The sequence below is a fragment of the Rattus norvegicus genome, chromosome 1, assembly GCF_036323735.1.
Source record: "Rattus norvegicus strain BN/NHsdMcwi chromosome 1, GRCr8, whole genome shotgun sequence".
Lineage (NCBI taxonomy): Eukaryota > Metazoa > Chordata > Mammalia > Rodentia > Muridae > Rattus > Rattus norvegicus.
Genome location: NC_086019.1, coordinates 51,082,616 through 51,106,656, shown reverse-complemented (window position 1 = coordinate 51,106,656; position 24,041 = coordinate 51,082,616). Strand labels below are relative to the sequence as shown.

Here is a 24,041-nt window from a genome sequence, read left to right as displayed (position 1 = left end):
TCAAGGATGACTGTGAGTTTCTAATCCTCCTGCCTCCCCCTACCTGGTTTTATGGCGTTCTGGGGACTAAGTCCAGGGCTTCATGAAGGTTAGGCAAAGACCATCAACAGGGCTCCTTGTGCTGGCTTAGCCTTTGACTGCCATTTAACCCTCCTTTAATTAACTCCTACTGAGCAATCTTATGAAAGAGCTGAGGTCTAAAGCTGGGAGAACAGTGTCATCTCTCAGCAGAAATACTGAGATGCATGGAGTCCTCACTTAGGCTGATCAGCATGCATTTGTCCTGGTGGCTAAATCTCAGTTAAACTCCAGCCGCATTATGGAGGCTGAGGGGGGCAAGCTTGGAGTCTTAGCCAAGGGTTTAGGAAATGCCTAGCTTCACTTGTCACTCCAGAGCCCAGGCTAAAGAGAGGCAGAGGCAGGTCTCTGCCAATGGACCACTTGCTTAGACCTCCCTCCCTAATAGTGCGCAGGGCTGAGCATTCCAGTAACCTGTGTGCCTGTCCATCCATGCGATCTACAAATGAGTCCACCTATTCATTAAGTTGGTATCTGAACCTTATCAGGGAACCATGTGTGTGTGTGTGTGTGTGTGTGTGTGTGTGTGTGTGTGTGTTTATATGTGTAATGTGTGTGTGTTTGTGTGTGTCTGTGTGTGGTGTATGTTTGTGTATATGGGGTGTGTGTATGTGTCTGTGTGTGATGTGTGTCTGTGTGTATATGTGTGATATGTTTATCTATGTATGGTGTGTATGTTTGGTGTGTGTATGTCTGTGTGTGTCTATGCGTGGCGTATGTGTATGTGTGGTGTGTGTGCCTATGTGTGGTATGTGTAGGTTTGTGTATGTGTGTGTTGTATGTGTTTGTGTGTGTCTGTGTGTGGTATATGTGAGGTGTGAATGTGTGCATGTGTGTGTGGTGTGTGTTTGTATGTATGTGTGTGTTTGTGTATGTGGAGTGTGTGTATGTATGTGTATGCATGTAGTGTGTCTGTGTGTCCATCCCATGCTGTTCCTTTTTCAACTTTGATAAGAACATCTTATTCCTCCTATTAGCCCATTTATTCTACTGCTATAATTTAATACCCAAAGTTAGAAACTCATAAAGAAGAAAAGGTTTATTGAGCACACATCAAGGTCATAGTTGCCCTTCAAGGTCACAGTATTGGTATCAGTTTGATGCTGGTGGGGACCCCTTGATGATGGCATTTTAAGAGTATGTTATGATTGACAGAGAAAGATCCTGTGGCCACATAGGAAGCTATGGCATGAGTGAAAGGGGCCAGCCTTGTCACCTCCCATAAGATCGCATCTTAAAGGTTATCACTGCCTCAGTTGGAGGACTAAATCTCCAACACAGGAGTCCTTGGTGAACGGGCTCCATTCAGACTGTGGTGTATAAACAGTGTTGGAAGTATGCGTCTGTCTGGTGCAAACCATGGCTTCAGAAACATGCCACTTCTCTAGAGGAAACAGGACAATGGCCTTCTTGATAGGATGTCCAATATTATGATATGATGTAATCTTGTCATTTACAGAGCTCACACTCAAAAGTCATGCAAGCCAAAAAAGTGGGAGAAAAAAAAACCCCTCAATGTTTTAAATAAGTTGATTTTGTCCTGGGCTCATTCATAACTGCCCTTGGCTGCATGTGCCCCGTGGCCTGCAGGCTGGACATACCCGGTGGCAGAACATGTGCCCCGGTGGCCTGATGCTCGACAGGGTTCATCATGTCATTACCCTGGTGCGTGTGGAGAGCTGGAATAGGATGGATACCTCAGAACTTGACTGTGATGTCAGAAAACTTTTCCAGCCTTCCCAAGGGATTGTAGAGGTCTTGGCATCCTGCCCAGAGAACTCAGAACCCCATTTAACTCAAGTACCCAGAATTCCAGCAGCTCCAAGAGCATCAAGGCACATGCACCTCCGGTCGCTAACGAGACAGCACAGGCAAGGACGTCTGGGATGTGGCGGGCTCTTCAGGACTGTAGCCTGCAGTAGCTGCCAGAGGGTATTTGAGCCCTGATTTAAGGTCCATGGGCCCTGGGGCAGGTGAAGAGGAGAGGGTTAGACGGAGTTCTCAGCAGAGTGGTTTGAACCTGGGTCCTTGCAGATCACTGAGTGGGAGCTGAATGAAGCCATGTGGCTTCGGCCTACCTCGGATTGTCCGTTAAAGGGGAAATTGGAAAGCAACCTCATCCACGGAGCCCCATGAGGGTCCCCTGGAATGTTCTTGGGGAAGGAGTGGGTGGGAAGCTCCACATTCTTTCCCCCTCCCCCTTTATGAATCCTTGTAAATGCCGCAGCGTGGGGATGAGGCCGGTGATGGAGTCACCACTGTGGTTCTTGCTTCTGTGGCAGGCACCTGTTGATAAAGTTTTAGTTAACTTGTGTGTCAGCGGCTTTGGTTCTGAGATCCAGACTGAAAGTTGGAAGGTCGGCTGCCTTTTCTCTGCAAGACAGCTCAGGAGCCTGACAGAAAATGATCCTAAGTAAAGCCAGAAAGCGATGGGGCCTCTGGCAGGCAGCAGCAGGCACCTGTGCCTTGTCCCACACCCGGTGCTGGCATTTGTACCCAGCCGCAGCCCTGGAGATGAATGCTATCAGACAGCAGGACACAGAAGCCCAGACTTGCTTCTTAGAGCGCCTAGGCCATTTAAAGGCTTCAAATGTAAGAGCATTGGAATGTAAATTACATTTTCGCCTTCTTCTGTAGTGAGGAGGGTGGAGGTCTTCGAGGGGTCTTGTTCCTCATTTCAGAGTGTTTGTTCTTGATTCTCCTTCCTGCTACTCTCAAGGAAGTGGATTTAATGCATATGTAATCCCAGCAGCCATTACAGAATTGCTAGTCAGTTAATGGACATTTGTGAAGTGATTCACAGGCACTACCACCATGAACTAACCGTCCAAATGACGAGTTAGGCTTTTCTAAAGAAAAAGAACCACTTACCAGACTGGTGGTGCAGGCCTCTAATCCCGACATCAGGTGGCAGAGGCAAGGAGATCTCTGTGAGTCTTAGGCCCATTTCACAGCCTCACTTACATACTGAGTAACTGGCCAGCCAGGACTATGTAGTGAGACCTTGTCTGAAAGACTTAAACACACACACACACACACACACACACACACACACACACACACACACACACACACAAACCTTGTGGGCTTGAGAGATGGCTCAGTGGTTAAGAGCACTGGCTGCTCTTCCAGACGTCCTGAGTTCAATTCCCAGCAACCACATGGTGGCTCACAACCACCATGCGAACTGGTGCCGTCTTCTGGTGTGTCTGAAGATAGCTACAGTGTACTTATATAAATAAAAGTTAACTAAAAAAAAAAAAAATTGTAAAATATAACCCCTGGCTAGGGAGGTGGCTTAATGAGTAAGGTACTTACTCCTGTACAAGATGAGAACTGAATTTGGATCCCAGCACCCATGATATGGCATCGCACACCCATAACCATGGTGCTGTGGGACAGAAACAGGTGGATTGTAAGTGCTCATTGGGCAGCAAAAGATAAGGTTAAAAAAAAAAACCCGGGCTGGAGAGATGGCTCAGTGGTTAAGGGCACCGACTGCTCTTCCCGAGGTCCTGAGTTCAAATCCCAGCAACCACATGGTGGCTCACAACCATCTGTAATGAGATCTGATGCCCTCTTCTGGTGTGTCTGAAGACAGCTACAGTGTACTCATATATATAATAAATAAATAAAATATTTAAAAAAAAAAACCCAAAACAAAACAGATTAAAGACATCTGGATGTAAGGTCACCCCCAGGCCTCTCCGTGTGACTTTGTACTCCATAGCACACCAGTAATTGTTATTTTGTTAATATCCAGCAATTGATTATTCCAATTGTTTGCCTTTGAAAAATAGAGCGTTCACATCAGGTTGTGAGTAAGAGCCGCACACAAGTCAGGCTGGAGTAGGGACCACGCACCACATTCAGTTTTTGGTGTCTTTGAAGTGTCTCTTAATTTAGGGATTTTTTTCCCCCACCATTTAGTGTTTTTCTTGTCATGGACTTGTGGTCAGGATCAAGACTACACTTCAAGTTCTTTCCTCCCTCTGCTGATGTCCCTACAGACCAGAAGTTAGATGTAAGTCCTTGGTAGAGACAAGCACTCTGACAAGACCGTTTGGGCTCTGGGTGAGCAGTGTGCATCTGATGTGGGATCCAGCAATCCAAGGACTAAATCCCCCAGCCCTCCCCGTCTAGCACAGCAGGGCTCCAGCATCTGCAGCCTCACCTCTTTCACATCCAGCTTCCTCCATCAGCCATAGGCTGAAAGCACTGACTGGAAAATTCCTGACATGAGTAATTGACTTTTAAATCACATGCCTTCCTCAGTATATTGACTGACATGAAGTCTAGCTTCCCATTGGTCAGTTAGTTACCCAGTAGCTGGCTTGGGTATCAGATAGACGGGTGGGTGGTATCTATCTCAGTGGGTAGTCAGAGATGTAGAAGTACTGAGGTCAGCAGTCTCTACCCCTTCCTGGGAAGGGACCTTCTCAGAAGCCCGAATGTCAGGGTCTGGATGCTCCCACACCTTTCTTCCCTGTGTCCCCTGACAGCATGAAGCGCCAGGCCTTGCCTCACTTTTATGCATACCCTTTAAGCCTTTGACATGCTGACCTTGCCTCATTCTGAGATCTAAACCCTCGCTCTGTCAGGCACAGAGGTCATTGCTCAAAGACTCGCCCACAGCGAGAACTACGTACGTCTATAGACACACACACAGGCCAGACTCAAGAGAGACCGGCCTTGTAATCATTTGGGTCAGCTAATTTTAATAAGCACACAATTACATAGGCGAGTGGGTGCCATTCATGACGCAGTAAGTACATGTAATTAGATATGTATAGGGCTCTTTTAAAACTTTTAACTGATGCTATTAGGCTAGACATTCAACTTATCATCCTCAAAAGCCTCCAACATACAAAAGGTCATCTGGAAAGATCCTGGGGCGGGACTATGACCCCGTCACCTAGTACTAGAGACAGAAGGTGTGTCCGTGTATCTTCCCTCCTCCCCACGGCAGCTCCCCATAGTCTAGAAGAACCGAACAGTAGCTGCTGTACTCAGAGTCAAACCATCACCAAGGCCTGTTCACACATTCCACGCTGGCTCCGAGCCCCGCCCAGCCCTCCAATCAAAACACAGATTCAGTTTGTGGAACCGAGTAAATAAGAAGGCTCTGACCGAGGCTCCACTGTGCTTTCCCAGAAAGGCTGTCTTGGGTGAGCCCCAAGACGGGGACAGGGCAAGCAAGGTGCCTCTGTATGTCTTGGTACTGCAAGCACCAGGCTGGGATTTCCCATCTAAGATATCCGGGATGTCACCTGCAGGCTCTGTCAGTGGTTTTCAACCTGTAGGTCATGACCCCTTAGGGGGCAGGGTGCGAACAACCCTTTCATGGGGGTCAAATATCAGATACCCTGCATATCAGATATTTATATTACAATTCATGACAGTAGCAAAATCACAGTTATGAAGTAGCAACTAAACAATTTTATGGTTGGGGGTCACCATAGTAAAGGTGTCAGGACGGGTTGAGACCCACTGCACTCTGTAAAACCATACGTCTCTCAAACTTGCATTTTGAAGCCCACAGACAACTCCAGAGGACTGTTGTGGGGCTCCCTTCCATCTTCCGTGCCCCAGGTACCATATCTATCTCCATGTTTCCATTCCTCACTTCCGTCTTCTCAGCCAAGCCTGAACCCCTCTCACAGGATCCCCTCATTTGACTCTTGGGCCTTGGGGATACTGGGTTCTCCTGGCATTGAGCGGCTGTGTTCACTGGGACTCCCAGTTATTATATTTTCTAATATTTTTAGTTAATTCGGCAATACGTAATTTTTTTCCCCTCATGATTACATTTCTGTGTCACCCAACAGAGTGTTGTCTGACATTCCCAGCCCCATCCCGGGATCTCTGGAGTAGCCATATTTCCCACTCAGTGCCTGGACCATCAGGTGAAGCTGAGGCAAGATGCCTGAGGATTAAAAAGAAGGTTGTGTTTGAGAGGAAGCCTGAGGGGAAAAAATATATATTTATAATATTCTGAAGCCAAAAATTAGTGACTCTAGTCTGAGAACACAGACTTAGGTTACTCTATAACCATGCTCCAATATGGTAATGGTTTTATTAAAAAACATTTAAAATAGAATATATTTATGTGCGTGTGCGTGTGTGAGTGTGTGTGCATGTGTGAGTGTGTGTGTGTGCGTGCGTGTGTGTGTGTGTGTGTGTGTGCGCGTGCGTGTGTGGGGTGCTGTTTTGCCTGTATGCATGAGTGTGTATTATGTGAGTATCTGGTGCCTGCAGAGTCCAGAGGAGGGTATCAGATCCCCAAGAACTGGAGTTATATAAATGGTTGTGAGCTGCCATGTGGGTGCTGGGAACTGAATCCAGGTCCTCAGGCAGTGTTCTTAACCACTGAGCCATCTTCTCTCCAACCATTTTGTGAAACTTCAGTAATAAACAAAGAAAGCCCTGTAGATCAAGATGCTTTCCAATGCATCAAAGGAAACAGGAGGGCAGTGAAGGGGAGAGGCCTCTACCATAGGCTTCCGATGCTGTAACATGGTTAGCCTTTGAGTTGGTGGAGGCCAGGGATCTGATTTTATATTCCCCAAAGGATTTTAATTGATAGTCACACACTGAGAGGACGGTAGTAAATGGTTATCTAAGATGTTATGGAGCCAATATAAATGGGCTCTGTACCTGCAACATTCCAACTCTCCTACAATCACTGAAGTTTTGATCAGCCAGTCAGGCCTGTAGAATGCTAACCCTAAACATAACTGCCTAGAAATGGACACCGGGCCCAGGTTCTTCCCTGTGGCTTATTTACTCTGTGTTCATTGTGATCACCAGAAATAGTACCACAGAGAGAGCCTCGGTGTGGCAGGCAGATGCTCAAGGCCTTGAGGACTTTAACGGATTAACAAGCCTTTGGGTTATGTAGTTTCGTCTTTATGTGGTAGATAAGCTGAGCACAAGTTTGTCCAAGGTCAAGGTGTGGCCCTTCCTGGTTGGTCTTCCCGGTACTGCTTCCTCTTGTCTCCTCCTCTATACATTCATGGCTTTTAGATGTCCAGGATCTCGGCGACTCACACTGGGCTCTGGGGGCTCTACCTGGGTTCAGTCTCAGTATGCTGGCCTCTTCGTTATGGGGTTGTGAGCGATTGTGTCCTCTCTCTGTGAATCATTTACAAGAATGAATCATCCTTTATAAAATGGCTTCTAGGATGTCACATGTGCCTCCCTTCCCTCCTTCCTCTTTCCCCTACCCATAATTCCTCTAGGCTGAACAGCACAAAAGCAAACAGAACAAAACCAAATTTGTGGGCAGAGTATAAAAGTTTCAACCTTCAATTACTCTTCGAAGGCAGTAGTTTTGAACTCTTTTTTCCCCCAGTGATGTCATTTCCTGTAAACACGCTCCTTCCTGGTATCAAGTGCCCAAGGACTGATCCAGGAATTTGAAGAATACTTTAGCAGCAGGGAACCATGGCCAGGGCTGGACACCAGGTGCAGCTGCTCTGAGTAGGGGCAGCTGTCACTGCACCGTTCCCGGGAACAGCCTGGGGAAAACTGACGTGGGCAGCGTTGGGCAAACTGAAACATGAGAACATGAGACAGCGGCTTTGAGAATTACTGCCTATTGCAAAGAGACCCAGAACGCCTCCCTCGCCTTCCCCCGGGCACACCTTCCTTATCCTCTGATTTCACAAGCGCTGACCTTTCTCTGTTGGTTTATTCTAAATGGAAGAGAAACATGGCCTCTGGATAAAAGTAAGAGCTGCAAAACAAGGTCTGTGCCTTGTTTCCCAGCGTGCTGGGAGAGCTGCTTAGAATGGACACACAGTTACAGGCAGCTAACCGGGACAGATGTGTGTTCGGATGCTTGGACTCCCTCTGAAGCCTGTGTTTGAGGCTCTTGATAATAACAGCCAGGCTGCTGTGCGGGTCATGTCATCCACAGGGGTTTGATGGCACAGTGAATGACTGCCCTGAGGCAGGGCTGGGATGGGTGATTCAGGCCACAGGATCCTGTGTTGGACAGGAAAGGACATTAACCTGGGAGGAGGGACGAAGGCAAAGATGGAACTCAGGTTCCTTCATGGACAGTGGAAGAGTTCTTTCAGGATACAGTAACCAAAGCCCTGGTCTCCAGGCAAGACTCCAGGAGTCCAGACATCTCAGTTCAGTCTTGTCTCGGAGAAAGCAACCTGAAGTAAAGTTGAAATGGTGGGAAAGTCTTGTCTTCCTCACTTGTGAGCTCTGGGATTGATTAGGAGGAACTGGGGCAGGAGCCTGAGGTCTGCACAACTGGGCCACCTGGACCAGACGGTAGCCTTGCCCTCGGCATCTCAGCCTGGTTCTGCAAGGTGTGGACCCTGAGAGGTCTCATTGCTTGAAGGGACAGTCTCACTCCCCTGGAGTGACCCCTGCGTGGGGTCATGGAGTCATCTGTGAGACTCCATGTCCCTGGAATCTAAGGTGGCTACAGGGTTGGACACTGGCTAGAGACTTCCGGGCACCTTGAGAGGAGGGTGCTGGGTAGGATATGGTGAATGTGGACTGCGAAATGTCAGTCATATCTCTGCCTTCATCCTTGAAAGGGATGAGGTAGCTAAGGTGCCATTGTTAGGACAGATACTCCTTCAGTGACGGGCAGGCCTACCTCCAGAGTTAAGCAGGTCTGTCCCAACAGTTTAAGGCCAGACAGACAGACACAGAATGAAGGCTCAGATGCCAGGCTTTTCTCTTGCTTTGAGTTGCCCAATGAGATGACATTTTCCAGTAAGGCAGTTTCTAAGTGCCGGAAGCATCAGGATACTGTTGTCCGTAGTCACCTCAAATGAGATTTATTGGAAAGGACAATAGGAGGCTCACACTGAGTGCCTAGTCAGAGGGTCTTGGAAGATCCAGCCCTGAGAATATGAAGGTAACTTAGGGTGGCCTCTCACCTGTGTATGACCCACCTGACATTGTCCCATGCCTGACTCCTGTTTCCAGAACGGACTAACTGGCTATGAAGGAGCCACAAGCCTAACCCACATGTAGGGCCCCATCTCACCCACAAGCCCAAGGGGATGTGTCAGATGATTCCCATGCCTCCAGTTGTAGTAGAGTCAGGCTTTGGACAAAGCCCCAGTGAGACTATCAGCCGTCAAGGGGACTTGGTAGTTATTGGTGTCGTGTGCAATGCCAGATTTCCATATTGGGCAGGGGAGAAATGTCTGGGTCATTTCAGCAGAATCAGTCCATGGGGGTGACCTGAGGTGACAGTAGATGTTTCTCCATAGGACAGCTTGTCTGTTTAGTCTTCTTTCTACCTGTTCTGCTTAGTCGACTTGAGGTCAGCAGGTCCCCAACCTCTGTGACTCAACCTCAGGGCACAGGGGCATGCCTTTGACCATGATAACAGGTATAGCAGGGAGGTCAGCAGGGTCATCCTCCCGGGTGGCCGTCCTAGAAGGGAACATGAATGGTCTTGACCACCAGCAATTTCCAAAAACTCCTTGAGGTGGCTGCACCCCAAAGACAAAGACACAACAGAACCAGGGGTTTAGCTTATAGAAAGCCCACAGTGCCACTCCTTAGAAACTAGACTGACTATGAGGCCTTCTAGTGCTCCATATTCAGCCTCCATCCTGGAAGAAAAGAGGGTCTCCAGGGCAACCAAGGTTAGACCCAATTGTCTTGGTGTGTGTGCACGTGGGATATGGTGGGATGTGGGAGCCCTCTACAGAATATGTACCCCACTAAACACTATAAACAACAGTAGCATCTCATAGAGGACTCTCACAGCACACGCCTGCCTGCCAACACCTATTCTAACAGTTCACTTCAGGGGGCTGTGTTGATATTCACGTTCAACCCCACATCTGGAGTTTCCACCACACAGTCTTTTCCTGAGTCTATCAGTCACAGAAACCTGGCCACCGAGGATGAAGGCACAACCCAAGAATACACTCAGACTGATCGCCACCTACAAACAAGCCTTAATGTTCACAGGCCTCTCCAAAGGCTATGGTAACAATTGGTGACAGCCTCCAGAGTGATTGACACCTCGGAGTTACCCTTGTCACTGAAAGGGACAAACTTGTGTTTCCCTCCACCGTGGTTGCTGGTCATTCCTGGTGCCCTCGGGTGTGTCATCAGTGGAGGAGGAGTTAGTTCTTGGATGGAGTTTAGTGTCCGCCAGACATTTCCTAGAGCATCCATCAACTCATGCAGTCAGCACAAGGACACAGATGTGGGTGAATCTAGACTCTGATTTTATTTCTCCCAAGTTACTTAATCAAGAGCTGTCAAGAACTGGCCACCTAGAAGCATCCTCCCTTTCCCTGCAGACTGGTGTGGGATCTGACTCATTTATAACCCTTCTGCTCTGAGACCCTTTCCACATCGGGGTCTGGGCTGAAAGTTCTGCCTCTTTAGCCTTAGAGGAGGCTTCGTCTTGCAGCATGGCCCAAGGAAAGCAGACGCAGGACTCCAGGACAGTGAAGTAAACTTTGTGTGTGTGTGTCCTTGTGGTTTGTTACAGAGTTGGTGATGCTTCTGGAGTGGTGGTCAGGTACGGAGTGTACCATCTACACCGACCCGAAGGCCTCCCCCCACTACGGGAAGGAAAACGCCATCGTGGTTCTCAATCACAAGTTTGAGATTGACTTTCTCTGTGGCTGGAGCCTGGCTGAGCGCCTAGGGATCCTGGGGGTAAGTGGGATGTGCCTTCACCCTCCACACAACACCCCATCCTTCCTGGGGGTAAGTGGGGTGAGCCTTCGCCCTCCACACAACACCCCATCCTCCCCGGGGGTAAGTGGGGTGAGCCTTCGCTCTGCACACAACACCCCACCCTTCCCGGCCAGTCTGCCATGCAGCTTGCTGTCTGTTCTCCGTCTCTCAGAACTTCTAGAATGAACACGGTTTACTGTTGTTGCTTTTATTTAGGGGGCGGAGGTTGAGATAGGATCTTGCTATGGAGCCCAGGCTGGTCTAGGGTCTGTCTTCCCACCTCATTTTCCAAGAGAGTTGGGATTAGAGGCATGGGCTACCTTGCCTGGCATTGGCAAAGTGGTTTTATTTATTTAATTTTAATTTTTTTCAAAGTATGCAATGTTCTCAAAAGCTGTTTGTATTGGGTTTTTTTTGTTTTGTTTTGTTTTGTTTTTTGTTTTTTTTTTCTTGCTGTGACAAAATACCAGATAAGAGCAACTTCAGGAGGTAAAGTTGCCAGTGTAAGGGACAGTCCTCCCTGGTGAGGAAGGTTGTCCGCAACAGCATCAGGCAGTCGGACAGCCCCATTTCCTCTGCAGTCAAGAAGTGGAGAAATGAATACTTTTGCCTAGCTTGTATTATCATCTTTTTTTTTTTTTTTTTTTTTTAATGCTTCGATTCATTCCAGGGCCCTGGGCCATGGAACGGAACTACCCACAGGAAAGCTGGGTCATTCCAACTCAGTTAACCTAACCTAGGCAATGTCCCACAGGTGTGCCTGGAAGTGTGACTTATAGGTAAAGCTAGAGCAGCAGTTCTTGACTTCCGGGTCACAACCCCTTTGAGGGCCGAATGACCCTTTTAAAGGGGTCGCTTAAGACCACTGGAAAACACAGCTACTTACCTTCCCACTCACAGCAGCAAAGCTGCAGTTCTGCAGTAGCAAGGAAAACAAGTTAACGGATGGGGATCTTCATAGCCTGAGGGACCGTTTTAAAGCCTGCACGAAAAGGTGGAGAGTGGCGGTCACAGTGTCAGTCAAGTTGACAATATTAACCACCGTGACACTTCTAGCCCTTGCTTAGAATCAGGACTAACATCCTATGCGAGAGTTTTACAGTTAGTTGTTTGTTTAATCCTTACAGAAGCATTTGTGAGTGGATACACACCTTTCCGGGGTTGGGGTGGTGGTGGTGGAGGGGACCGCAGTTAGAGAGAGTTTCATAGTCTGTTCATCCAACTGTAATTGGATTTGGACTGGAACTTGTGTAGTTTGGCTCCAGTTCCAACCCTTAATTGCTTAGCCTGCAGGCACAATTCACCCGATGTTGAGTTCAGCAAAGGCTTCAGGATGCGAGTCTCTGAGCAGGAAGCTTCAATAGCAGAACTTGGAATTGCTCCTGAAATCTGTTTCCCTCAGAGTAGTTTGACTTCCTTGCCTCTGTAACGGGTCTCTCCAGTTGTCTTCTGCCACCTTTAACACATTGCGGTGTGTTGGCTTGAGCCTGTACCACGTTAATGGGTCACCAAAAGCCTGCAGATATTGTCATGAGAACTAATACATTTTGGCTCCAGGATGGAAAAGGTCCCAGAAGTTCTCCTGAGGACTTGGAGGTGACGTTTGGCATTTGGAATGATGGCCCACAGAAAGGCAGGCTAATCATGGCACCCTTGGTTTTGGTGGCGTGTGCACACAAGACCTTTATGTTTAGAATACAAAGCTGTGACCACAGGGTATGGGAAGGTTCTAGAGAACTCATGGCTCTGCTTCTTCCAATCAGGTGAAGAGCTTTCTGGTAACAAGAGCTCTTTTGTTTCTTCATTTCTTTTCTCAGTGTCTGTATGTGTGTGTGTGTGTGTGTGTGTGTGTGTGTGTGTGTGTGTGACTACATTTGCATTTGTGTTCATTTATGTTTTCAGAACAAAAATGAAATTTCTAGTACAGAGGTTTCCCCCTTTGTCCATGGGGGACACATTCGAATGCATCCCAAGGATGTCTGACTCGTGGCTAAAATCAGATCTTACCTGTGCTGTGTGTCTTCTGAGTCTAGCTTGCACATAAGGATACAGAATAGCGAGAGGTAAATATTAACTAAACAGAGCAATCATAGCCATGATCTACCGTATAGAGTATATTACACTTTGTACGTGGCTCTGCAATGTTCTCTTTAACATCTGCAGACCACATTGCCTCTGGGTGAAGCCATGGGGGAGGTAGAAAGCTACCAAGTCCCTGCCATCTTGGGGGCTTGGAGGCAGTCAGCGATCTCCTGGAGAGAGGTGGCTTTGGTGGCTTTTCTGTTCTGAATGTGTTGTCTTTTCCTATCCCCGTGGTAGGACACTCTGAGGCCCTATAGCTTCCTGCTCCACCCAGGGGAACCGTCTGACCCTGAGCCCCACAGCTCACTTCCTTACACCCTGTGAAGGTTTGAATAAGAATGGCCCCCATAGAGGGGTTGGGGATTTAGCTCAGTGGTAGAGCGCTTGCCTAGCAAGCACAAGGCCCTGGGTTCCGTCCCCAGCTCCAGAAAAAAAGAAAAAAGAAAAAAAAAAAAAAAGAATGGCCCCCATAGGCTAATAGATTTGAATGCTGTGGCATTAGGGGGTGTGGCCTTGTTGGGTGGGCATGGCCTTCTTGGAGGAAGTGTGTCACTGGGGGTGGGTTTTCAAATGCTCCAGCCAGGCCAAGTGTCACCACTCTTTCTGCTTCTGATCAGGGTGTAGAACTGTCAGCTACTATCCAGCACCATGTCTGCTCATGTGCTGCGGTTCTCGTGCCCTGACAATAATGGCCTAAAGCTCTGAATATAAGCCAGCCTCATTTAAATGTTTCCCTTGGTAAGAGTTGCCATGCTCATGGTGCCTCTTTACCACAATAGAATACTCACTAAGACACTCAATTATCCACACTTCCGAGTAAACACCGGTTTATTCGAGCCCCAGTGGCTGTTCAGTTTACGAGAAAGCAACTGGCATGTCTGATTCCAAAGCTTCCCCTCTTTCCTTGTGATAGGTTATTTCTCTGCTGGTGGAGTGAGCCAATTCAAGCCAGATTAGATTATATTAAATGCAGGTTTATTGGGAAGCTGCTCTTTGGAGAGCTCACTGGCCCCAAGGATCTAGGCCAGGGAAATCATGAGAGAGAGAGAGAGAGAGAGAGAGAGAGAGAGAGAGAGAGAGAGAGAGAGAGAGGGAGGGAGAGGGAGAGAGAGGAGGGGGAGGGAGAGGGAGAGGGAGGGGAAGGGAGAGGGAGAAGAAGAGGGAAGAAGGAAGAGGAGGAGGAGGAGGAGAAGGAGGAGGAAGAAGAGGAGGAGGAGGAGAAGGAGGAGGAGACCAAAATGTCTGGATTATACAGGGAAGAGCCTTTGGGGTAGAGTAGCCCAGCCCTTAGGTTGGAAAGTTCACAGTTTTCGGGCAGGGTATTCCAGGTAGGGACTGAGGGATGCTGGGAGAACCCAGAGGCCAGGTGTGCTTTGATATGTAAAATATGCAACTCAGTCCCTTCTCCCAGGGTCCAGAAACCAAACCCCTTGGAAGAAGCAGGGTCTGAATTCACAGGCCGACTGCTAGCAGAACCAGCTTCATGGCTAAATGTAGCACACCTTACTAGGAGCAGTCATGAGGTTGGGAATGGGGCCATAGGACACTGAAGTTCAGAGAAACTTGCACTTGGCCCAGAATCCAAGGAGGGAGAACAGGGGAAGAAGGAGAGGAGGGAAAGAAGGAGAAGAGGGAAGTCAGGGAAAGGAAAGGAGGAGAGGAAGGGGAGGAGGAGAGGAGGAGGAAGTGGAGAAGGTGAAGCAGGAGGAGCAGACCTGAGCCATCACTCCTGGATGGGGGCAGAAGTCAAAGGCCATGCATGAGGTCTCTTAGACATAGGCTGATTCTTTCCTATTGGGGCCAACTGTGACCTAGGGATGGCTAGGGAGTGTTACCATGGGACACAGTGGTCCAAAAACTATTTGCTTGTCTTTTTGCCTCAGTGAAGCACGAGTGTGCCAAAGTCAAATTGCAGAGTCTCAGGCTAGTGCGGGGTCTAGAACTCCATCAATGACATGTCACCCCGTGGCTGCTGTCCGAGCTCCTCTGCCACCCAGGCTGCAGCGTGCAGGCTAACCAAGGCTAGCTGGGAGATTCTGCCTCAGGTCCTTAATGGAGCTCTGTGTCTTAGTCATCTTTAGTGGCATGCGGTCTCCAAAGTGAGCAGGACACAGCAGCAGGGGCTCGCAGACTGTTGACTGTCCCTTTCTTGGGGGAGGCAGGCACCAATCAGCTGGGCTTCTAGCAGAGAGCTCCAGGACTGTGGTCATGTGGTTGCCAGAGGGATGGTCTCATCTGAAACGTTGGCATGTTCTGGCTACCCTCCAAGCCTAGTGACAGGCTTATTGTCTGCGCCTCAATCCCCGACACACAGGCCTGTTGGGAGGGTTTCCCTGGACACAGAAGCCCCTTCTCTCCCTGAGTGTATGCAATGCCAAAGAGAGTGGGAGCTCGCACCCCGGGCAGAGCCACAGCACTGTGTGAGGGGACCTTCTATCAGATCCCATTTGTGAGAGGTGAACTCAAAGCACAGCCCACACCCAGGGAAACCTCTAGGTCATACGACCATCTTTGAGGCCGCCCACCCACCATACTGTGGCATTTTGTTTGAGATCTTCTCTTCCTCCTCTTGGTAAATATCCCTCAGGTGATGGAAGGAAGCATGGCCGGGGAAAGGGTTAGAATTTGTTGCATTTCTCTGTGCAAAGAACAGGCCAAAGAAATGGGTTATTTCTTTACAAGGTTTTAAAATTTCTCTCTCAGGTAATATATTTTGACCCTACCTTTCTACCTACTTAACTTTGTTCTCTGTCTCTCTGTCTCTCTGTCTCTCTGTCGTCTCTCAAAAAAAATCAAAATAAATGATTATTATCCTGGGCTATGAGATTGGTGGGTTTTTTGGTGGTGGGCTTAGTCATGAAGCAGATGGCCCTCAACTCCCTAGCTCTCAAGCTCCAATACTGGGTACCAGTCACGGGGGAGGGTCCTGATGAGCTATTCTCTGCTGGTGAAATGAACCAGCTCAAGTCAGATAGAGTATTTATAAGGCAGGTTTGTTGGATGAGTTCACAGTTCCCAAGGAACTAGGCTAGGGAAGTCACCATGGGAAAGGGAGACAGAGGGGAGGGGGAACAGAGAGAAAGAAATAGCACTTTCACACAGAGAGGGAGAGAGGGGGAGAGCAAAATGTCTGCATTATATAGGGAAGAGCTTCTGGGGGAGGAGAAGCCCAGTTCCTGGGTTGGAAAGTTCAGGGTAGAGGGCTGGTATGCCAGGTAGGGGACTGAGGGATGCTGGGAGAACCCAGAGGCCAGGTCTACTTTGGTATGTAAAATATGCACCTCTGTTGTAGGTCTGGGGTCGGAATCCCAAGCAGGCCTAACACCTCCCGCTCATCTCTGATTCTGAAGTGCTCTGAGCACACACCTCCTGTTGAAAATGGGCCCTACTGATTCATTTCTTGCAACATCTCAGCCAAGATTAATTGGCACCCTATCTCCAGACTTTGGCAGGCCCTGTTGCGACAGCTGGAGTGGACAGATGTGGCACTTAAGGCCCTGATGGTTCATTTACTAACCCAGGCGGGGTAGAGAGTGGACACTTACTGAATCGGGCGGGGTGGAGAGTGGTGTCAGGATGACCTGGTGTTACACAGATAAAGAACCTAGCAGGTGACCAAGAGAATCCTGGGGAGAGAAAAGTCCCCCCCCCGGGGGGGGGGACGCACACAGGAGGAGCCAGCCCCACAGTGCAGTCCCAAGCTAGACATTGCAGGGCCTCTTCTTTTATGGTACTAACTCCCCAGGCAAGCCAGTTAACTTAGCCTCAAGGCTGCCCGACAGATGGACAGCCCCTCTCCCTTCTGTAAACCACCCTAGCCAGTGACATCTGCTCCCCACTCACTACCCTCACACACACCCATCTGTTCCTGCCCAGGGCCTGCACACCTGCCCCGGAATCTTTCAGTTGGCCACCTGTCAGAGCAGAGTGTCCCATTGTCTCCTGCCTGTAAGGCGTCCTGTGGGTGTGTCTGCCCCTGTTTAGCCCTCACCCCACCCCCACTCTCTCTCCGGAATGCTTCCTGCTTATCTTCCCAGATACTCTGGCCTTAGGTGGTTCTAGAAGTATCCAGGCCAGCCTTTCAGAGCAGTAAGGGAGTGGTGGGGTGGGGTGAGGGCAATAAGGGTGGTAAGGGCAGGAACTCCTTTTATCTGTTTCGTTCTGCTGCACCACAGCTCCTCCTAGAAGAGTCTGTGGGAAATACCCTTGCTGGTCTCAGCATACTTCTTGGCCACGAAACACCCCTCCTCTGCCTCCCCACTACACTTTGTCAAATCTAGAAGAGTCTAGGGCTTGCCACAGGGAGGGAAGTGGGGGAGGGTTGGGGGAATAATTCAGTGCTGAAGGACCTGGTATAGCAGGCTGGGTTTTGATAAAATGATGCATGGGTATTTCCAGCGAGAGAGAGAGAGAGAGAGAGAGAGAGAGAGAGAGAGAGAGAGAGAGAGAGAGAGAGAGAGGGAGGGAGGGAGGGAGGGAGGGAGAGAGAGAGAGAGAGAGAGAGAGAGAGAGAGAGAGAGAGAGAGAGAGAGACAGACATTCTTAGAGAGTGCTTAGAGAGTTTGGTCTGTGCGTCTCCCCCGTGGCTGTGACTAATCATGACCAGGCTTTATTTCATTTAGAGAAACCCTTAGGACTTCCTGGTAGGAAACTCCATAGCTTCTGCCTGCAAGTGAGGCCCTGGAAAGCCAGAGCAGGGCCAGCCCGGTAAGAAAGATGTCCGATGACTTCGTAGAGTCTCTCAACCCTTTGATGCCCACTGCCACACCCACTCCATCATCTGAGCTCTGGTCTCATCTCCATCTTCCCAAAGTTTCGCCGTGTGTCCCAGGAGGGCAGCTGCATAGTCTGTCCTGGGGGAAGGCACTAATCAAATCTCCAGTGTGCTACTCCTGTTTGCCTCTAGACTCTGTTACAGAGAGTCCCGCCCACCTCTGTGTCCCCAGCATTGGAACCATGCCTGGACTAAAGGCGGTGCTTGTGTGGACTGGTCAGTTTGGGGTTCATGTTTCTACAAGTTAAATGGAGGCTGAACTGTCAGTTGCCTTGCTTGCTCTCTGATGTGATCAGGCTAGCCCAACCCCAGGGCAGGCCGGCCCCCATCAGACTTCGTTCTTGGCTCCTTGTCTCTAGTTTGTATGCAGGGGAATGCTAGAATGTTGAGGACTGGCCCTGCTTCCTTCTCCTACACCTCACCTATTTCAAAGGTTTCACTGAAATGGCCTAATATATTTACTTTTTAAAATGAAAAACTTTTGATTAGAAACTTGAAGAACAAGACGAAGAGAAGTTCCTGACCAGTGTCAACACTAAACTCTAGTAGTTAAAAAAATTTTAATTGCATTTATTGCACATATGTGTGTGTGTATGTGTGTGCACATGCACACAAATGACTTAGTGTGTACACGCATGTGTGTGTGTGTGGGGGGTGTCAGAGGGTAAAGCATAGCGTTCTTTTCTCATTGAGCCAGACATCTTGCCAGCTTTAATTCTTACATATTTAGTGGCAATAGCCAACTAAGGCTAGACCCTCAGGGACTCACTGATGAGCCTTCAGGAGTGGTTTTATGTTTGATCTAGTGAGGCATCAATGCAAACACAGCCTTGAGCAGGGCCACCTCTGAGTGACCTCAGACCTGAGCAGGGCTTTGGAGTTAGAGGACAGGAAGCCGCCGCCACCACCACCACCAGGTCCTAACCTGCTAGCTGGACACTGGTTTGCATTTTCTACTTGGACCCAGAAGGGGTCTCATTTGCAGTCTGGTAGTGAAGTGAATTAAAAGCCACCAAATTTGAGGGTTAAGACGCTCTGAGCCCTGTGCTATTTAAAGCAGCTCTGTGTTGGCCATCTGGTCACACGCTGCACTGTCTTACTTGGAGGTGCTAAATTCTGGTTCGGAGACTGGCTCTAGTCCCTAAGAGATGGGTGAGGTCCTTCCTAGCTGGGTGAGGCACCCATTTTAATGACCTTCTCAACTCCCGTGCCCCCATACACCCTTAGCATTCACATCCCCAAACCCCTTTTTTCACCTCCAAAAGTATTTCCAGAACTTTCCAATTGTAGGATGTATGTACGATCTAGACACTGGCCGCGGTAGACACTTCAGCACCTGGTGGGTGTGGGTTACCCATATTAATTCTAGGTTTTCCTAGACATATTTACATCTTATTGCCATAATACTTTCCAGGATGTCAGTCATGAATGAGTTAACTTGTAAAGTCTCTTAGCATAGCCCCTTCCTCCATCTCTGATTTAGTGTGATGTGAGAATTTTATGTGGAGTGACTATTAATGGCTGTAAATTCAGGCTTGACTAATTTGATCTGTAGTTGGCCATCCAGAGAATGAGCATTTTCAGCTCTGTGGACCGCATCGTCTCTACGACTACTATTCAGCCCATGATGGCAGCTGCATTGCTCCTACATTCAGGGGAATGCTTACCCTCACTCCAATTAACCTGCATGGACACCAGCGGGCATCAGAGTGGCCCGTGCACTGTTTTGCAGCCTTACCCATACTATTTATTAAATATTGTCAGATGTATAGAATACACTGTAGTCAATGAAGGCTTTTACTGTGGGACATTGAAGTGACTCTTGGTGATGTAAGTGATGGGAATACAGCCTCTTGAGTCACCGCTAGTTGAAGCCCTAGATTCCCCACAACCCACCAGGGCAGCCTTCTCCACCACCTACCAAAGGCCAAGTACTAACACCCACTTGTGTCTCATTGGAGAACCATAAGCAGGAAGTGCACCCAGGATTGCAGCCGTGATTGGCTGGATGAGACTGACCACCCACCCAGTCGCCGCAATGCTAGAGTCAGTAACATCTCTGTGGGTGGCAGTGTGGGTCATCCTGTAATTCCTGAGCCCGCCAAATGTAATTTTTGCAAGATCCGGTACATAGAACCTTAAAAAAAAAAACAAGTTTTAAGTTCCAGAAAAAAAGAGCTTAATTTGCCAGTGGAGGCTTTGTGTTTGGATCGGTTTGCTCTCATCGTCAAAGCTTTAAGTAGGAAGGTGACAGAAACCAAAGAAACTGAGGACCAGCAGGAATGTCCCTCCCTGTCACCCGGAGTCTGAAATCTAGTGTGGACACAGGACAGTAGGCTCCCGGGAGGACTATGAGCCCAAAGACTGCTTGGTTTCCAGGGCGAGAGGCACAAGAGCAAGATCATCTCCAGAGTGAGTCTGGCAGTTTGCCCCATGCTGGGTGTAGATGTAGGTGAGGCCTCCTCAGAAGTCTACCTCAGGGTCCCAAGCACGGTAGATATGATGACAGTATGGTCTTAGCCACAAGACACCAAGTGGAAGACAGCAAAAGGGGAGAGAAGGGAGGGGCGGTGTGAAACCTCTGCTCTTCCCCTCCAGGCAGCGAAGGCTCAGGACCTGGATAGACAGCTGCCTTCAAGTGTCTACACAGTCAGTGTGGGTGGGCATCCATCTCAAGAGTCAGAGATCGTCTCAGTCGATTACAAAGTGGAGGGTAAAAATCCGAATGGTGGCAGTGGTCAAGGCGCTGAGTGGGTAAAGGGCTTGCCATGCAAGTATGGGGACCTGAGTTTGAATCCCCCCAACTTCCGTACAGCTCAAGACACATAGTGTGAGTGAGTGTCTGCAATTCCACTGCTCCTACGGGGAGGTGAGCGGTGGAGACAGGAGAATCCCCAGATACTCGTGGGCCAGCTAACCTGGCTTATGCAGCCAAACAAACAACAAGGAGGCGCTGCCTCAAACAGTGCAGAAGACAAGGACTGATTGTCCTCTGGCCTCCACTTGTACCATGGTAGGTGTCAGCATTCACACACATGAATGTGCAACCCCCACTCGCATGCATGTGTGCATGCACACACACATACACACACACACAGAGAGAGAGAGAGAGAGAGAGAGAGAGAGAGAAAGAGAGAGAGAGAGAGAGAGAGAGAGAGAGAGAGAGAGAGAGAGAGAGAAAACAAACCCAGCAAGGTAAGAGTCATTTTGCATCCCCCTGACTTCTTGCCCCATTAGATTCTAAGTTCCCCACCCCACCCCTGGTGCCCACACAGTGCGGTCACAGGAGTTGCTGGGGACCAACCGCAGCTACCCCAACCTGAGGAGATTGGCTGCTTCCAGCCTCAGAAGTGAGTGGCAGAGATGAATAGGGAATCTATCCATTTGAGCCAAGTTGACTTCCCAGCTTCCCCTGCTTCCCATGGAACTGCTCAAACTCTGCTGGCCTCCACTCGCTAGCCTGCCAGTGCCGTGAGCCTTGCTGGCCTTGCCTGTATGAACTCGGTGGCTTTGCTGATGTGCTGGTCTGTGGCACGGCATTATACAGACCTGCCGGACAGAACCTCAGGATGGGCTTGGCAAACACACAGGTGTCGATAATCTGGAGGGCCGTGGTCCGTGAGGGTATCCTCACACCTCTGTGCGTGTTCACAGACCCTTGTCATGCAGCGGTCCACCCAGTGGTGGGCATGACCTTTCCTCAGGTCAGTGCAGTGGGAAAAAGGAAGGGCTCCAAGCCTTTGGTATGACTGGCCATTCCTTCCCCATGAGAGCTCCAACAGCTATGTCTCCTTCACAGACACCCTAAGGTTCTTCCTCTATTTCAGAACTCCAAAGTCCTGGCCAAGAAAGAACTGGCTTATGTCCCCATCATTGGCTGGATGTGGTACTTTGTGGAAATGATCTTCTGCACACGCAAGTGGGAGCAAGATCGGCAGACGGTTGCCAAGAGCCTGCTGCACCTCCGGGACTACCCAGAGAAGTATCTGGTATGTAGGCAAAGGAGCAGTGTGCTGTCTGGCTCCTGTGGCATCATGTGTGGCTACCACACATAGGAGTCACTTCGGACTGAGTGTGACCTGGAATTACATGAGACCTGAGGGATTTGTGGGGCACGAGGACACTATGGGGACTGACCTGGAGTCAAGTGTGACTATGAACATCTTTGGGACTGTGGCCTCCAGTTGAGCTTGGGGTTGCGTGACCGTGGAATCCCCCTGTGTGACCAGCATCCTTTGCTTTTCAGTTTCTGATCCACTGTGAGGGCACACGGTTCACAGAGAAGAAACACCAAATCAGCATGCAGGTAGCCCAAGCCAAGGGGCTGCCCAGCCTCAAGCATCACCTGCTGCCACGCACCAAGGGCTTTGCTATCACTGTGAAGTGCTTGCGAGATGTTGGTAAGGATGCTGGCTAAATGGGGGATCTTTGAAGCTAGGTGGAACCTGGGACGAGAGGCAGGGCACTTCATATTTCTAAATCCCAGTAAATACTCCCCTCTGCTGGTCAGTGGCAGCACTGCGCTGTGCGTGCAGAAAGTGCAGGATCCTTGGAGGACAGAAGATCGCCTGGTCATGGAGCTGCAATCTTTGAGGCCCTCTCTTGCTTATTTATTGCTGATAACCACCTGCAGATGATCTGATCTGTACAGACCCATGAGTCTGGAGCCTCAAGCCAGTGTAGCTACCAACAGAAGGCAGCGACTTCCCCCGTTTTCTTTTTACCCTTCCTCTTCAGTTAAAAACATATTTGTTTTCCTATGTAACCCCTTTCTCTCACATCCCTACTCCCTGGCCCTTCAGCTCCAAAGGAGGCTTGACGTCTTACCTGAGCTGGATAGGACTTGACACTGCTTCAAGTGTGAGGCACCACAGAGCCAGGCAGGCCTTCCTAGAACTTCATGTCCTAGACCTGCCAAGAGAACGCTTTGTCCTGAAGGAAAAAGTGGGCCAAGCAGGCCCTGCTGTATTGCCAGAGGCAGGTCAGGTGTGGCTTCTGGCTCCATGCTGCTAGCTTCTATAGCCTTGTCTTTATCTCTTGTGAGGGGGGATTTATCCAGGGCGCCAAGGATATCAACAGGTTAAATATCTTCTGGGACAGTTGCCCACCTTAGGCATCAATGCCCACCAATAACAGGGAAAGTGGTTGGGTCTTTAAGGACAATGCCTCTAGACACTTCTGCAAGCCAGCATGAGGACCCTCTCCCATAGGGAAAGATAGTGGACCTACAGACCTGTAGTGGGGTTAGGCATTAAGGAAAGAAATGGATGGCGATTTTATCACATTTGAATCCTTGTTCTTCATATTCCAAGTGATCCAGGGACGGTATACAATTTCTGTGATTTCCCCCACTACTTTTACTAACACTAACTGTAGACGTGTAAAGCTGCCCAGCTACGGTCAAGATCAGTGTTAGTGCAGTGGGCTCTGCCTGCACGTGTGACTGGCACCTGTCTCTTCAGCCCTGTGTGATGATGGCATCATAAGCCCACTCTCCAGAAGATCTAGGTTTGGAAGACTGCGTGATGCAGCTAAGCAAACTGCCCACTGCTGGGAAAAGGCGGCTGTGTACACATTCTATCCACTCGCTTCTCTGTCGTTAAGTCACCCATTCTTTGACCCAATAAGCATTTTTGGAGCCTGAGCCGGGTCCCAGGGCTCCCGCAGTAAGATTGGATGGAATGTGGACTATGCCGAGGAGATAACTTGGAATGTGCATATAGTTACTGTTGCTGTTTTTTTACGGGGCTCTCACTTGACCTTTCATAATAAAGACACGGAGACATCTGTATTAGTAGAAGTCTGTTAGCCCTTTTGCTGGAGGCAGAGTTATTTATCCTGACTGGACCAGACCCCAGTCACCTTATCTGGACCGGGTAGCTGTTAGCCTCCTTGTTCTGTTCCTCCCCCAGCTCCAGCCCCTAGCTCCATATTCATTAAAAGCCATTCCTCCTTCCTGATACAAAAGGCATAGTGAGAGAGGTTCCACAGCTTACTCTGAACCAATCAGCAGCGGGACTATAACACATTAGCATAGGGGGCGAGGTCTCATAGTTTACTTTAAACCAATCAGCAGTAGAATTACAACACACATTAGCATAGGGGGCGAGGTCTCATAGTTTACTTTAAACCAATCAGCAGTAGAATTACAATATACATTAGCATAGGGGGCGAGGTCTCATAGTTTACTTTAAACCAATCAGCAGTAGAATTACAACACACATTAGCATAGGGGGCGAGGTCTCATAGTTTACTTTAAACCAATCAGCAGTAGAATTACAACACACATTAGCATAGAGGGAGAGGTCTCAGTTTACTCTAAGCCAATCAGCATCAGGGTTACACCACATATTAGCATAGTGGGAGAGGGTCACAGCTTACTCACTCAACCAATCAGCAGCAGGGTTACATCACAAATTAGCAT

General features: G+C 49.1%; 1 protein-coding gene across 4 annotated transcripts in view; it reads left to right on the top strand.

Moving 5' to 3' along the window:
• Positions 1 to 24,041, top strand: part of Agpat4 (1-acylglycerol-3-phosphate O-acyltransferase 4) — a 106,468-nt gene that overhangs the window by 74,892 nt on the left and 7,535 nt on the right. For 3 of the 4 annotated variants that reach the window (XM_006227857.5, NM_133406.2, XM_006227856.5), the window contains exons 3-5: positions 10,571 to 10,740; positions 21,445 to 21,606; positions 21,864 to 22,017. In XM_006227857.5, the coding sequence (XP_006227919.1) occupies positions 10,571 to 10,740; positions 21,445 to 21,606; positions 21,864 to 22,017 (486 nt within the window). The remainder of the gene's footprint in view (positions 1 to 10,570; positions 10,741 to 21,444; positions 21,607 to 21,863; positions 22,018 to 24,041) is intronic. The other variant, XM_063272836.1, reaches the window with a different exon arrangement.